The sequence below is a fragment of the Lutjanus erythropterus genome, chromosome 7 (genome assembly GCF_056507025.1).
Source record: "Lutjanus erythropterus isolate fLutEry1 chromosome 7, fLutEry1.hap2, whole genome shotgun sequence".
Lineage (NCBI taxonomy): Eukaryota > Metazoa > Chordata > Actinopteri > Lutjaniformes > Lutjanidae > Lutjanus > Lutjanus erythropterus.
In genome coordinates, this window is record NC_139323.1 from 43010145 (window position 1) to 43025144 (window position 15000).

The 15000-nt window shown below is 43.5% G+C and overlaps 1 protein-coding gene across 1 annotated transcript in view; it reads right to left on the bottom strand.

Annotated features, from left to right (window-relative positions):
• The window catches only part of grin3bb (glutamate receptor, ionotropic, N-methyl-D-aspartate 3Bb), a 34460-nt gene that overhangs the window by 16690 nt on the left and 2770 nt on the right, over positions 1 to 15000 (bottom strand). The window contains exons 3-4 of the mRNA XM_084722101.1: positions 11520 to 12163; positions 3384 to 4476 (exon numbers count right to left, since the gene is read on the bottom strand). Of these exons, the coding sequence (XP_084578227.1) occupies positions 3384 to 4476; positions 11520 to 12163 (1737 nt within the window). The remainder of the gene's footprint in view (positions 1 to 3383; positions 4477 to 11519; positions 12164 to 15000) is intronic.

The following is a 15000-nucleotide window of genomic DNA, read 5'->3' on the forward strand; positions in this document are numbered from 1 at the left end:
TCTGACAATAAAGAACAAACAAATCTGGTACATGTAATAAATCCATCCAATTATTTTGAAGGGTAATAAGCTGAGGAATATGAATCCATTGTATTTAAACATATTTCTGTTACCGTGCCAGAGTCAAATGAAGATGCACTAAAGGAAAAAAATCTTAATTTCATCCTCATTTATTTCCATACAGCCACACTGCAAATAACTAACCTCACAAAAACATTGAAATATTAATAAACACAATAAATATAGATAAATATTGAAGAGTTTCAATATCAGATCAGATCAGGCAGATCAATGGAGAATAAAAGCACCTAAATGGCAGAAAATGTGTCAGATTGAGGCCTAAGACATGGACCCCATGTTTCAAAATGATGCAGTAGCGTGTTTGAGCCACTAGATGGAGACACAGATGTTTAATCTAAAGTAAAGCTGAGGACGTCCAGCTGTCTCTTCACATGTAGCTCGTGACTACAGAGGGCAGACAGCGAGTCCACTGACCCACAAACAACCAACAGAGTCTGGCTGCAGACCTCCAGCATGAGGACGTCCCGCTGCAGGCTCCTCTCGCAGGACGCTCAGGACAGGAAGTGCACTCTAAAAACTTCAAAATAAGATGGTGTTGACACTTTTGGAGGAAGTGGCTTTGTCATTGATTTATATTTTGTTAGTCAAAACTGTAACGTGAAAAAAAACATTTGTTTCTTAATATATTCATACAGATATAATTTATTATCACATGGCTGCAGCATCCCAGTGCAGCTCCTCCACACACACACGTACAGAACAGACACACGTACAGAACAGACACACGTACAGTACAGACACACACATACAGAACAGACACACACGTACAGAACAGACACACACATACAGAACAGACACACGTACAGTACAGACACACACATACAGAACAGACACACACGTACAGAACAGACACACGTACAGAACAGACACACGTACAGAACAGACACACACGTACAGAACAGACACACGTACAGAACAGACACACGTACAGAACAGACACACGTACAGAACAGACACACACGTACAGAACAGACACACGTACAGAACAGACACACACATACAGTACAGACACACACATACAGAACAGACACACGTACAGAACAGACACACACGTACAGAACAGACACACACGTACAGAACAGACACACGTACAGAACAGACACACGTACAGTACAGACACACACATACAGAACAGACACACACGTACAGAACAGACACACACATACAGAACAGACACACACGTACAGAACAGACACACACATACAGAACAGACACACGTACAGTACAGACACACACGTACAGAACAGACACACACGTACAGAACAGACACACACGTACAGTACAGACACACACGTACAGAACAGACACACACGTACAGTACAGACACACACGTACAGAACAGACACACGTACAGAACAGACACACACGTACAGAACAGACACACACGTACAGAACAGACACACGTACAGAACAGACACACAGGTACAGAACAGACACACATACAGAACAGACACACGTACAGAACAGACACACACATACAGAACACACACACGTACAGAACAGACACACACGTACAGTACAGACACACACATACAGAACAGACACACGTACAGAACAGACACACACGTACAGAACAGACACACGTACAGAACAGACACACACATACAGAACAGACACACACGTACAGAACAGACACATGTACAGTACAGACACACACGTACAGAACAGACACACACGTACAGAACAGACACACACGTACAGAACAGACACACAGAGGTCAGTGATTCTCTGTCTGTATCTGATCTGTTGAGTTTCTTCATCTGCAGGATGTTTTTCCTTCATATTGATCCTCCTGTGGTTCAGTTTTCACAGCAGCAGAGAAGCTGCGTGTGGAGGAGACTGTTGTTAATGACAACACAAACTAACGTGATGGTTAATGACATCATCACCAACCAGATGCTCTTATAAAATGAAACAGCTGTATAAAGAGGCCTAAACGTAAAACAGGAGAGTCTGTGTTTGTCTGTGAGAAACTTTCAGATCTTCTCACAGCAGAGTGAACAGGTGAGGGAGGAGAGGAGGGCAGACTGATCACTAATCAATCACTGATACCATCGTCCTCTCGGACTGATTAAAAAATAAAAATGCTAAAGTTGGTGACAAACCAAACCTGTGTTTCACACAAATAAAGTGTTTGTGTGAAACACTGCAGAGTGAAACATCGTGATGTTTACAGACAGTCTGCTGTCTGTAGTTTGACAGACAGACAGAGGGTCGTGTCTAGAAGGGAACCCTAGACCTGTGAAAGATCGCGAGAGTTTGATTATTTTAGTAGAAACAACGAACACAAATCTCACGAGAGTTGTGGAAATAAAGAGTTACCTTCTAGACACGAGCGAAAAAGGTGCGCAGCTCCAAAAATATAAAATCATGTGGTGGTGTCGATGTTTTTAATGTGGCGGGCGCCATAAATAAAACTATTCACTGAAACACTGATCTCTGACCTGCTGTGACGGAAAAATACTCACATTCTTTACTTAGGTAAAAACACTAATACCACAATGTGAAAATACCTTACAACGTAATTACAATTTAAAAATCTTGTATGTTATTATTTCCATTGTAGATAAATCAACATTTTTTATTGCTGTTGTTGTACTTTAATGGTTTTCTTATTGGTATTTGTTGATGACTAAATACAGACCTGCAAACTCATAAGAGGAGAAAAAGGTGGCATGTTTTGTACTTGAAAAAAGTAGAAAGCAAAGTAAAAACAGTAAAAGTAAATCTACATTAAAAGTAAAGTTACTTTACTGAGTATTTTTACTTTAGTAATTTACAGTTGTTCATTTAATAGACCTGTCTTATCTTCTCTGTTGTATATTAACATTGGTCTTAAATAAAGCAAAAGTACTGAATAGAAAAAAATGCAGAACACATAATATTTCTTATCTGATCACTCGATTAATTGGCAGAATGATCAATAGATTCTGCTTTAATTTTACTGGTCCGGCTCACTTGAGATCAGATTGGTCTGAATGTGGCTCCTGAACTAAAACGAGTTTGACTCCCTGCAGGGTCATTAGTGACTGAACTCATGTTGATCATCAAGATCAATAATGAAACTGATTTAATTTCTAATCAAACAGAAACATAAGACAGAGCCAATGTCTGGTCCTAATGCAGATGATGGCTGATGATGTCACTCTCTGTAGAGTACAACAGACGATGATATCACCAGGTATAGCCAATAGCTGAAGGACGTTCATATCTGTTTTTTTTTTTTTTTTTAAGTTAAAAACGTTGGTTCTGTGGAGAACCGACACACATGGAACCAGTTTTAAAGGTCTTTTTTGTCTCACCTTGGCATCGTGGATCCCTGACACCTCCTCGAAGGTCTTCTCTCCAACCATGACAGCAGCGAGGTTGGCGGTATAGCTGGACAGGACGAGCAGACAGAAGATGGCCCACAGGTTCATGAGGAACCGACCCGTCCAGCACTTGGGTGTCTTGGAAGAGACGGTGCGTCCAAACAAGATGGCGTAGCACAAGTTCAGAGCCGATGAGTACGAGAACACACGCACCCTGTTGCGTCCATGCGGCGTCATGCCGTATGGACTCTTCCACTCGTACAGCGTGAGGAAGAGTGCTGTGATGTGCAGGGCCAGGAAGATCCCCACCCACATGGACCAGTGCAGGGGCCACATGAAGGCCCCGATGGGGGCCGCCGTATCCTTACTGCGGACCAAGATGCCCAGGCTGGTGGAGAAGAACGGCGAGGTGAAGTCGATAACACGGCTGCGGGCTGAATTGATGCTGAAGGAGGTGACGGCCATGTCCGCCAGCCCATTCAGGAGGTCCCCCACCAGCCCGGTCCAGCGGCCCCCCTTCCAGGCCCCGTACTTCCCATCCCCGACAATGTACAGGTCAAACTGGAAGCCCAGGTCCTCGGCCAGCTTCTCAAGTAGGTCGATGCAGTAACCATAGCAACACTTGCTGTAGTCGGGAGGGAGGAGGCTGCCGTTGCCTACTGCCACCTCCCTGAAGAAGCGCTCCAGAGTCTCTGAGCTGTTGGTCCCAGCATCCAGGCAGTACTGTCCCGCCGGACAGCTGCCCTCGTCATCCACGTCCCGTGTGAACACAAACGGGTGCTCCACCAGAGTCACCACCCGCACCCGCGTCCCCAACACAGGCATCCCCGCTCTCCAGCGCCCCCGCAACCTCCCGCCCACCCCCTCTGTCCTATGCTGAGGTTTGGGTCCCTGCCACACTCCCTGGTCCTCCACCTGCAGCTCGCCACCCTCCCAGCTGCCCACCGTCACCCAGGTGGGCTGACCCAGCGCATCCCGCCGTAGACTCCAGATGTGGAACCGCTGTGAGGTCACTACCTGAGAGTGGTTCTGATGGACGTGGACTGGACCCGTCAGACCGGAGAAAGACATGTTGGACAGGAACCTGTAGGACAGAAAACGGTTTCTTTACTCTTCTCTGACAGTAAACTGAATGTCTTTGAGTTATGGACAAAACAAGAAATTTGAGGACGTCATCTTGGACTTTGATCTGACAGTTTATGAACCAAACAGCTAATTGATTAGTGGAAAAAATATTGCCAGATTGATCACGAGTTGAATAATAAGTCCAAAAATGTGAAAACAGGTGGAGCGCTCAGATGTACATACTGTTTTTTTTTTTTTTTGTCCTATATGCTGTCTGCATAATGTCCTGTTTTTTGTGTTTTAAGGTTCCCATGAAGTACTTACTGCAAATGGCAAATAAACTGACTCTGACTGTGAAACATCATTTTTCAGATTAACTTGTACAAGTTTCATTTAATAAAACGAATTCACAGCCTGGAGAATGAAAGTGATTCACAATCTCTACAAGTCAACCCGACTGTCCTCTGAAGAAACCAGATTTAATTAAGCCTTAGTTTTACTTTCTTAATATGCAAATTCATTATCTTAATGACCGAATTATATCAGATATTAGGCATCAAATCAGCAACATGTTTTCTTCTATGGTGTAATGGTTCCACCCAGAACTCTCTCTGGGGGTTCTATCCAGAACATTTCCATGATCTACAGATGCTCAAAAGAACCCACTTATGAGGTCTATGAAGAATCTTTTTTTCACATATTCCAAGGGTTTTATCTAGAACACACCTATGGGGTTTTGCCAAGAATCATTTTATAATATGGTACAAAGAACCCTTAAAGAACCCTTCAAGGATGAAAAGGGTTCTTAAATGAACACCCATAGCTCTGTCTTATCTTGGTCTAAAGCACAAGATGTAATGATGTAATTTATTCAAGGTGTGTCCAAATCCACCTTTGCTGTGATGCTCCTGCAGTGCATAACAAAATACACTTATCAGCTGTGCCAAAGCACCCTGATTAATTCATGGGTGAGATTTACGTTGAACAGGTGGGCAGCACAGTGGTTAGCACCGCTGCCTCACAGCATGAAGGTCCTGAATTCATATCCGCTGGGGAGTTTGTAGCTGGGACAGGACCTTTCTATGCAGAGTTGGCATGTTCTCCTTGTGTCCATGTGGGTTCTCTCTGGGTACTCCGGCTTCCTCCCACAGTCCAAAGACATGCAGCGTAGTAGGTTAAGTGGTGACTCTAAACTGTCCATAGGTGTGAATGTGAGAGTGAACGGTTGTCTGTCTCTCTGCGTGTCTGCTCTGTGATGAACTGTCCAGAGTGAACCCCGCCTCTGGCCCCGTGTCAGCTGGGATTGGCTGCAGCCCCCCGCGATCCTTCAAGGACAAGCGCTTATGGTCAATGAATGAAGGAATGAATGAATGAATTCTGCCTATCACATCATTTGTCCTGTTTAACAGGACATAAATGTTCAGTTGCTCATCCTGCAACAGTACTAACATTTAATTACATCTTTATGACAAGTCCAACAGGTAATGCTTTAGTTAAAGTCAATGAATATATTCATGACACAGTTGTAACATACTCATGACGGTCAGTGTGAAAACGAACCACATATGATGGTTTAATGTCATGTGATGACATAAAAAAAAAAGCTAGATCTGATGTCATAACAAATACATCTCAAATAATGTCAGCTTTGCATTAATGACATAACTTTGATAAACATTTATGAAGACTCCATCATGTTCATGACAGTGTAATGACACTCTTATGCACACCCCTTCAGATACTGTGTTCCTACAGCTTTTTGTCCAGTTTCCTGGTTACCATGGTGATGAGTCCCCTTCTAATATACGATTAATTGCCTGAAAAAAGAAGCTGCAGTGAAAAGTTCAGAGATTTTCAACCAGCAGCGCTCGGAGCATCCGCACAGAAAAGTCAGAGCGCTCTGAAAAAAGAACGCAGTGTGTTTTCTCCAGGCTGCCGCGTGCCGCTGCAGACGTTCTCTGCTCACTGAGAACAACACGGTGGTGGAACTCAGAACACAACAGGACACAGAAGAAAATGTCTTTTTACATTTATATACTAACAGGAACATATAGGATGTGTTTCATTCTGCAGGCTGTTTTTAATGTGTTTCTATTGTGATTCTACTGATGTGATGAAACAGCTGCAGGCAGAGATGGAGTGGCGAGCCGCGGAGTGGCGAGCTGCAGGCGGTGTAATAAATCTGCTCATGAATAAAAGTTCAACCTCCAACATGTTTATATTCACACAGAGAGAAAACAGAGTGTATTTATGAATATATATGAACATTAATATAGATGTGTGTGTGTGTGTGCCTGTGTGTGTGTGTGTGTGTGTGTGTGTGTGTGTGTGTGTGTGTGTGTCTGTGTGTGTGTGTGTGTGTGTGTGTGTGTGTGTGTGTGTGTGTGTCTGTGTGTGTGTGTGTCTGTGTGTGTGTGTGTGTGTGTGTGTGTGTGTGTGTGTGCGTGCGTGCGTGTGTGTGTGTGTGTGTGTGTGTGTGCGTGCGTGCGTGTGTGTGTGTGTGTGTGTGTGTCTTCTCCTGCCTCAGAGGTGAACATAGAGGAATCAAAGCTCTCTGTGTAAATATTTCATTTTGTTTCATTAAATCTGATAATGAAGATTCATTATTAATCTGCTGTTTGTACTGTTTGACTGATCAGAACTGAAGAAATTAAAATCATTAATATCAGCAGAGACTGAGGCCACAGACACCAATCACAGATGAGTGTGTGTGTGTGTGTGTGTGTGTGTGTGTGTGTGTGTGTGTGTGTGTGTGTGTGTGTGTGTGTGTGTGTGTGTGTCTGTGTGTGTGTGTGTGTGTGTGTGTGTGTGTGTGTGTGTGTGTGTTTCAGATGTGTTGCAGCCTGCAGACAGTCATATTTAATCTGTGATAACACAACAATAATTATAATAAGACACATGCTTTTCTATAACTACATAGGAGGAGACAGCAGATTTCCCTGGAAAGTCTTACAAATAATTAAAGTGTTATTGATTATTATCATAATAAAGGAGCCTTCGCTAAGCCCCTCCTCTGAACAGCAACTGTCCAATCATAGCTTAGCAACCGTAACTAGGCACCACAGGCCTGTGGATGTTTGTATGTGTCTCCATGTTGGGCACAAGACTCTAAACATTTAATACTCAGAGACACGTTTTGTGTATTTGTGCCTGTTTTCTGAAAGCTTACAGTTTGTAAATGATGTTCAGTGAAAAGAATGTGATGATGTGTTTAATGACTTCACAGACCGCTGCCAATGACCAACGCTGTCTCCACTTTTGTCTCTTTCTCCGTCCCTCCAGGAAGTTGCAATTGCAACAATTCAACCAATCCCTGTCAAGTCATGAATCCCACACACACACACACACACACACACACACACACACACACACACACACACACACACAATACATGTGCGTCCCAATTAATTTACTTAAAAATAATTTTATGATTCACTATCTATCTATCTATCTATCTATCTATCTATCTATCTATCTATCTATCTATCTATCTATCTACACTACCAGTCAAAAGTTTTAGAACACCCCAATATTTCCAGTTTGTTATTGAGAATTATGCAGTTTCGTGTCTTATTGTACTCTGAAATGAAACCATAGAACAAATAAACCACTGAAGTTAAAAAATAAATCATGGAATAAATTTATAAACCAAAATGTATTCTAAACTTTTGACTCATCAAAGTAGCCACCTTTGGCAGATATAACAGCTGAACACACTCGTGGCATTTTTTCTACAATGGAAATCAAATAATAATAATAATAATAATACATTTTATTTAGAGGCGCCTTTCATGACACTCAAGGTCACCTGACATCAGAAATGACAACAGCATAGATCACATAAAAATCATACAATCAAAAACAACAGTAGCAAAACATATAGAGCAGAAATAAATGAAACTCAGTAACTCTACTAGGTAAATGAGATTCGGTGCCCTGGCACTCATTGTGTTGAGGTTAACAGGTGGTACTATTAGTAGATCAGCAGATGAAGAGCGAAGTGGTCGAGGTGGACTGTAGGTGTGTAAGAGTTCTGTGACGTAGACAGGTGACAGGTTATGAAGGGCTTTGAAGGTTAGCAGAAGGATTTTGAAGTTGATGCCAGTGTAACTGAATAAGCAGAGGAGTGACATGTTCAGTGGATTTTGTGCAGGTAATGATCCGTGCTGCAGAGTTTTGGATGAGTTGAAGTCGGTGGATGAGTTTATTAGGGATACCAGTTAGGATTGCGTTGCAGTAGTCCATCAGTGAGGAGACCAGGGTCTTGACAAGGATCTCAGTAGAGTGCTGTGTGAAGGCAGGACGTAGTCTGGAGACGTTTCGTAGATGGAAAAAGGCAGTTCGTGATATATGGTTTATATGGCTGGAGAAGGAGAGGGTACTGTCCATGATGACACCAAGACTCTTGACGTGTGGAGATGGGTTTGGGGGCACCAGCTATGGAAAGAAAGTGGATGTTTATTTTTGAGAGTGTGGATTTAGAACCAATGAGGAGCAGCTCAGTTTTCTTACTATTGAATTTTAAGTAGTTATTTGTCATCTATGTCTGGAGGTCTTTGAAGCAGGCAATGAGAGTACTGGGGCGGAGAGTAGAGGAGTGGCTACGTAGAGCTGTGTGTCATCAGTGTACGAATGAAAATTAATACCATAATGCCGGAAGATATTGCCAAGAGGGAGGAGGTAGATGATGAACAGGAGGGGCCCCAATACTGAACCTTGTGGAACTCCGTGATGGACTGTGGTGCTTTCTGATTTATAGTTCTGAATTATATTACCACAGGTCACTGCATGGAGCTGCAGAACGCTGTGTAGCCGTTTTGGTTCAGGTTGCCTTTCTCTCTCTGTACAAGTCACCGACCCTGGATCCAGTAAAACAGCTCCAGACCATCACGCCTCCTCCTCCATGTTCCACAGTTGATGTCACACACTGAGGAACCATCCTTTCTCCTACTCGACGGCGTACAAAAAAAAAAAGTCCTGTGTGATGAACCGAAGATTTCATTTTGATTCATCAGTCCATAACACCTTCTTCCAGTCTTCAGTAGTCCATTATCAGTGTTTCTTGGTCCAGACAAGACTGTTTTTCATTCTGACATCTTAACAATGACTTTCTTGCTGCCACTCGATCTGTCAAACCTGCCACTCGACCTGTCAAACCTGCCACTTGAAGTCTTTTCTTCACAGTTGAAACTGAGACTTGTTTACTCCGACCACATGAAGCCGTTGTCCTGTGAGCCGCCGATCACACAAGCTGTTGACTCTCAGAAACGTGTCCTTTGATTCTGTTGTGTCTTTGGGTCTGTCAGACCTCTTCCTGTCAGTTTCCTCCAGGTTCCGAGTGTCTTTTGATGGTGAAGGAACCTGTTCTCACTGACACCTGGACTTTCTTCACTATTTCTCTGTAGGAAAGACCTTATGATGGTCCGTCTCTTCTGTTGTTAACTGTCTTTTTCCTTCCATTTTTATAGCAACACACCACTTTCTGCAGTACAGTTCTGTTCAAACACTGTTCCTGAGGGTGTGGTTCCACAGTGTGTTCTAACACTACTTTTTTGCAGACAGAGGGGTTGTAAGGAACCAAGAAAAGTTGGGACACCTGTAGGAATCAGAAGCACCAACTTTCAAGACTTGATCAACCTCCATTGCTGCAGAACACCTTTCAGTTGTTCCATTTCTTCTTCCCTGAAAAAGGCCTTTTTGTATATTTATGAAATGAACATTATTTTTCAGTTTTTGGTAGCCTTACCATTTTCTAACCTCTGGCAGTTCAACACTGACCTTTGTACCATTTCAAGCTATTCATTGGACTTAAACTGCTTGAATTTCAATTAAAAACTGGAAAAACTGGGATGTTCTAAAACTTTACACACACACACACACACACACACACACACACACACACACACACACACACATAGTTTTTGTAATCCTGAGAATTTTTGGTGACGTAATTTAAAACACTCCGAAACAGGAAGTCCAGCTAACTAGCTTACTAGCTGCAGTACGATTAGCACCACTGTATCTGTTTCCAGGTCTCACACGGGGAACAGTTCTGTGGGGTTTGACGAGGAGGATGTGGCCTCTCTTTGCTTTGCTTTGATCCCACCTCTGTTCCTGCAGCTGTGGTGGTCTGTCTGGTCTGTCTGGTCTGTCTGGTCTGTCTGGTCTGCTGGTCTGTCTGGTCTGCTGGTCTGTCTGGTCTGTCTGGTCTGCTGGTCTGTCTGGTCTGCTGGTCTGTCTGGTCTGTCTGGTCTGCTGGTCTGTCTGGTCTGCTGGTCTGTCTGGTCTGTCTGGTCTGTCTGGTCTGTCTGGTCTGCTGGTCTGTCTGGTCTGCTGGTCTGTCTGGTCTGTCTGGTCTGTCTGGTCTGTCTGAGTGACCATCTCAAAGTGCCCTGATTCCTGCACTTCCTTTTCCCACATTAAAGACTGTATTTCTATCCTCTATTCTACACCCACACGATTTCACGGTCCAAACAATGTTAGCTCAGATGTAGCTTTAGCCTCTGTTAGCATTAACATTATATTCTGTACAAAGCCATTTGGTAACTTCACACATTTCAGAGCCTTTTACAGGGTACTTATTTTAAAATGTGTTAAAACACAGCTACAAAGTTTTATGTGAGAAATGTTCAGTTTGAGTCCTGAACATTTAGAAGCTGCCAAATGCCATTAATTTGCATAATAATGTTCATGGTATTTGAGCACTGCTTGGCTGATTCAGACAATATTAATATATATAATATGGTTAGGGGTTACTGAGGTGACATTTTCAAAATTCTACATGATCAAAGTTTTATAGGACGCTGACTGATTGGACTCAACATGTGTAAGTTATCATCCAGCAGTTTTTCATACTGGAGACACAAAGCGAACTTTATTAACATCAAACTTCAGGTTGCTCTGCTTTGCTTCCAAAGACATTAAATTTACCCCCGTTAACACTGAACTGCACATGTGCAGTGTGAGTGTGACAAGATGACACACATAGCAACAGAAACTCAGGAGGGTGGGGCTTCATGACGGGGACATTATATCAATATGTTGGCTGTGGTTGGTAGTTACCTGGACAGGTACTGTCCTGACGATGGCACCTCGTGTTTGTTGGGTTTGTCGTAGCAGTTCACCATGTTCTGGATCAGAGCCAGGTCCGGCCTCACCATGGTTGCCGCAGTGACGGCCCTGGTGACGAGCTGCAGGGCATCTCTGATGTAGAAGTCAAGTGGTTTTCTCTCCACTTCGCCGTAGGCCAGCAGGCCGAGCGGCAGCCCGATGGCATGCAGCGCATCGGGGCTGAGTGGCTGGCCCAGCACCCAGTGCACCATGGGTAATGTGAGGCCCAGGTCCTGAGCGCTGCGGAGGACTGCCGCTGCGCACAGCGGATCGGCGCCAAACAGCAGGACAGACGCCGGCGACAGCTGGTTCTCTCTGAAGTGTCGAGACAGGAACTCGTGTATCTGAGTGTCGTCATGTGACGACTGTGTCAGATTCAGGATGGCCCGCAGCTGCCAGCTGGCCCCGCCCCCACTGCCGTCCCATGATGCACCACGCTGACCATCCAGGAAATGCAACAAACCCTGCGACTCTTCCCAGCCCTGACATAGGACCGCCGTCCCTTCCCTCCAGCCGGACCGCCGGAGGACCGCTAGCAGCAGATTGGACAGACCAGACTCTGGAACCCCCGTCAGCATCTGCAGGTGGAACCGATTCTACACAGAACCAGAACCAGGAGGAGAACATGTCAGAGTCGATCGGAGATCAAACAGATCAATCATTAATAATCAATCAGAAATCACAGATAGATTTTGTCTGCAGAACAAGTGTGTTCCTGGAGAACCATTAACAAACTGTCACAACCTGTTTCTGATTGATCTCATAACAATTATTTTCATTATCAATCTGTTCATCATTTTTCCATTAATCAACTTTTTATTTGGTCCATAGATGACGTCCTCAAATGTCTTTATCACAAATCAAAGATATTCAGTTTAACTGTGTGTGTGTGTGTGTGTGTGTGTGTATGTGAGAGAGAGAGAGAGAGAGAGAGAGAGCGAGCTTCAGGCTGAACATCGTCATCAGTTTCATCATCAAACAGACTGAACAACACAACAGAGACACAAACACACATCTGATCAAACTTTAAAGGAAAAAGACGCTGAGCTTCTTTTTTGATCTTCAGCTCAGATAAACTCACTGATCACTTTATTAAAAACTAGCAGGAACGTTTTGCAGCAGCATGTTAATGAGTTTTCATTTGCTGAAGCACAGACAAAGTCAAAGTTGATCTTTGTGTCTGTAAAATGATCCTGTAGCTCCTCTATCAGACAGAAAAGCGAGAGCTGCTCCTCAACATGTCACAGTTTATTCATGGTTTCAGTCTCTTTTGAAAACAAAAACAAAATATTGTAATAGATTAAAGTATATCACTATAATGAGTTCAGTCAGACAACTCACATCTTAGAATGTTTATTCAGACATGACTCAGGTTTGGCGTCTAGGCTCTGACATCATCACTCAGGTTTGGCGTCTAGGCTCTGACATCATCACTCAGGTTTGGCGTCTAGGCTCTGACATCATCACTCAGGTTTGGCGTCTAGGCTCTGACATCATCACTCCCCGCAGGTTGAGTTACATAGAGGTATTAGGGGAGTGATGGAAAGATTCTTGAAGTTTGGAGCAGAAGCTGATAATATGAGGATCTTTGTGGATATTCACAGCACCTTGCAGTTATGACCTAGTGGATCTGTAATGTGTGGGTCTGAGGTCCAGCCAACCAGCACCACGGCCTGAGGGAATATGCTACCTAAAACTGCTGTGAATGCTAATATACTTAGCTTGCAACCATGAGGGGAATATTCTACAGCCCTGCCAAGTGTAGAACAAATGCACGAAGAATGAATACTTTACCCAGCAACCACCTGATATGCAACAAAGATTGGTAACAGCAGGTACAGTTTTATGGATAATTTGTATAACGGGAGCTCCTGAGCTTTTGTGCAGTCAGGATCTCATTTTTGTGGAGGCTGATGTAGCGTTGGATAGCGTCCAGGGATTTCAGAGTAGAAGTTGGCAGGTGGAGAGCTGCAGTCGTGAGAACCATAGTCTTGTCATGGGTTTGCCACCACCAGCGATGAAAAGAGGATGCCAACAGAAGTATTAGGGATCAATGACAGAGGAATTTCATCATGGGAGAGAAAGGAGAGTGAGAGAGACGTAGAGACAAGTGGTGTTAGTCTTTGCAAAAAAACAAGTGCCTTGGCAAAATCTATCTTACCTTAAGTGTTTGAGGAAATTGAATGCAAGAGCTCTTCTGAAGTAAATCAGAGTAGGTGAAGGTTAAAGAAGAGAATGTGTAGTTACCAAACCTGGGAAACCCATAGAAACCATCAACAGAACTACTTCCAGCATAATATCAGTTTAGTGATAAATAACCTGGACACCAACTAAGCACCAGTGGAACAGCAAGAAGCAGTTTATCGTTGCCTGAAGGGAAAATGTTTAAGACACCGAGGAGCAACTGAATGAAGAGGTTGGCATTAAATGAGAAATCAAATTCCCACTAGCATGACTCGATACTTTGCAATAAAGATGGCCAGATTCAAATGAAATGAGAGCACAGCTGCACAGAAGTGGACAGGCAGAGGACTGTGGAGGAGGTTGGTGCAGAAAGACAGTAGAAAACCTGAGCTGAATCAGAGGCTTAACTGCACTTTAGATAAATCAAATCTCATGCATTTGAATGTAAGGAACAACAGATCCTACAGAGGCTTGAACGTGTTGAGAGTCACCTGACTGAATAAAAGGTAGAGCAACAGTTTATACTACTGAATTAAAGCAGTATAGTTACTCTGGTTCATTACCAGGGATGGAAGTCAACTGTCACATGAGGTATTTATTATTAGCATGTTGAGCTGCCTTAGTTATTTCTGTCGATGTAACTACGTCGTCACAAAACACCATAATCTGTTGGTCCATCTGTCACCCAGAGAGAACAAGCAACGACATGTGGGTAAAGTTTGTAAAGAGCAGGATTGATCAAGGAATTGAATTTCAGTTTGCCAGATATCAGCCAATCATATTGAAGAATCCCCCAAAACCCACAGAAGCAGAGCGTAGAAGAATCTGAGGGTTCAGCGAGGTCGTAATAAAGACCGTGGAAGTTCCTGGTGGCTAATCTCCTGGTTGATTAAACGCAAATCAAATTTAGACAAATCTAACAGTAAAAAAAAACAACAACACTGAAAGCAGTAAAATTGAGAACAATTTATAAATCGATGAGTTTAATGCTTCAATATTCCAGCCGTTCACCACAACCAACAACTGCCAAAATGTATTTCACAGGCTGGTGACATGTGGTTCGTAGTTAAGATACAAATAAGGGTTAAACTATTGACGTGTTGTGGACCAGAACACCTGGAGGAAGTGTCCCTGCTCAGACTGCTGCCCCCGTGACCTGGACCCGGATAAGTGGAAGACAATGGATGGATGGATGGATGGATGGATGGATGGATGGGTGGATGGATGGATGGATGGATGGATGGATGAT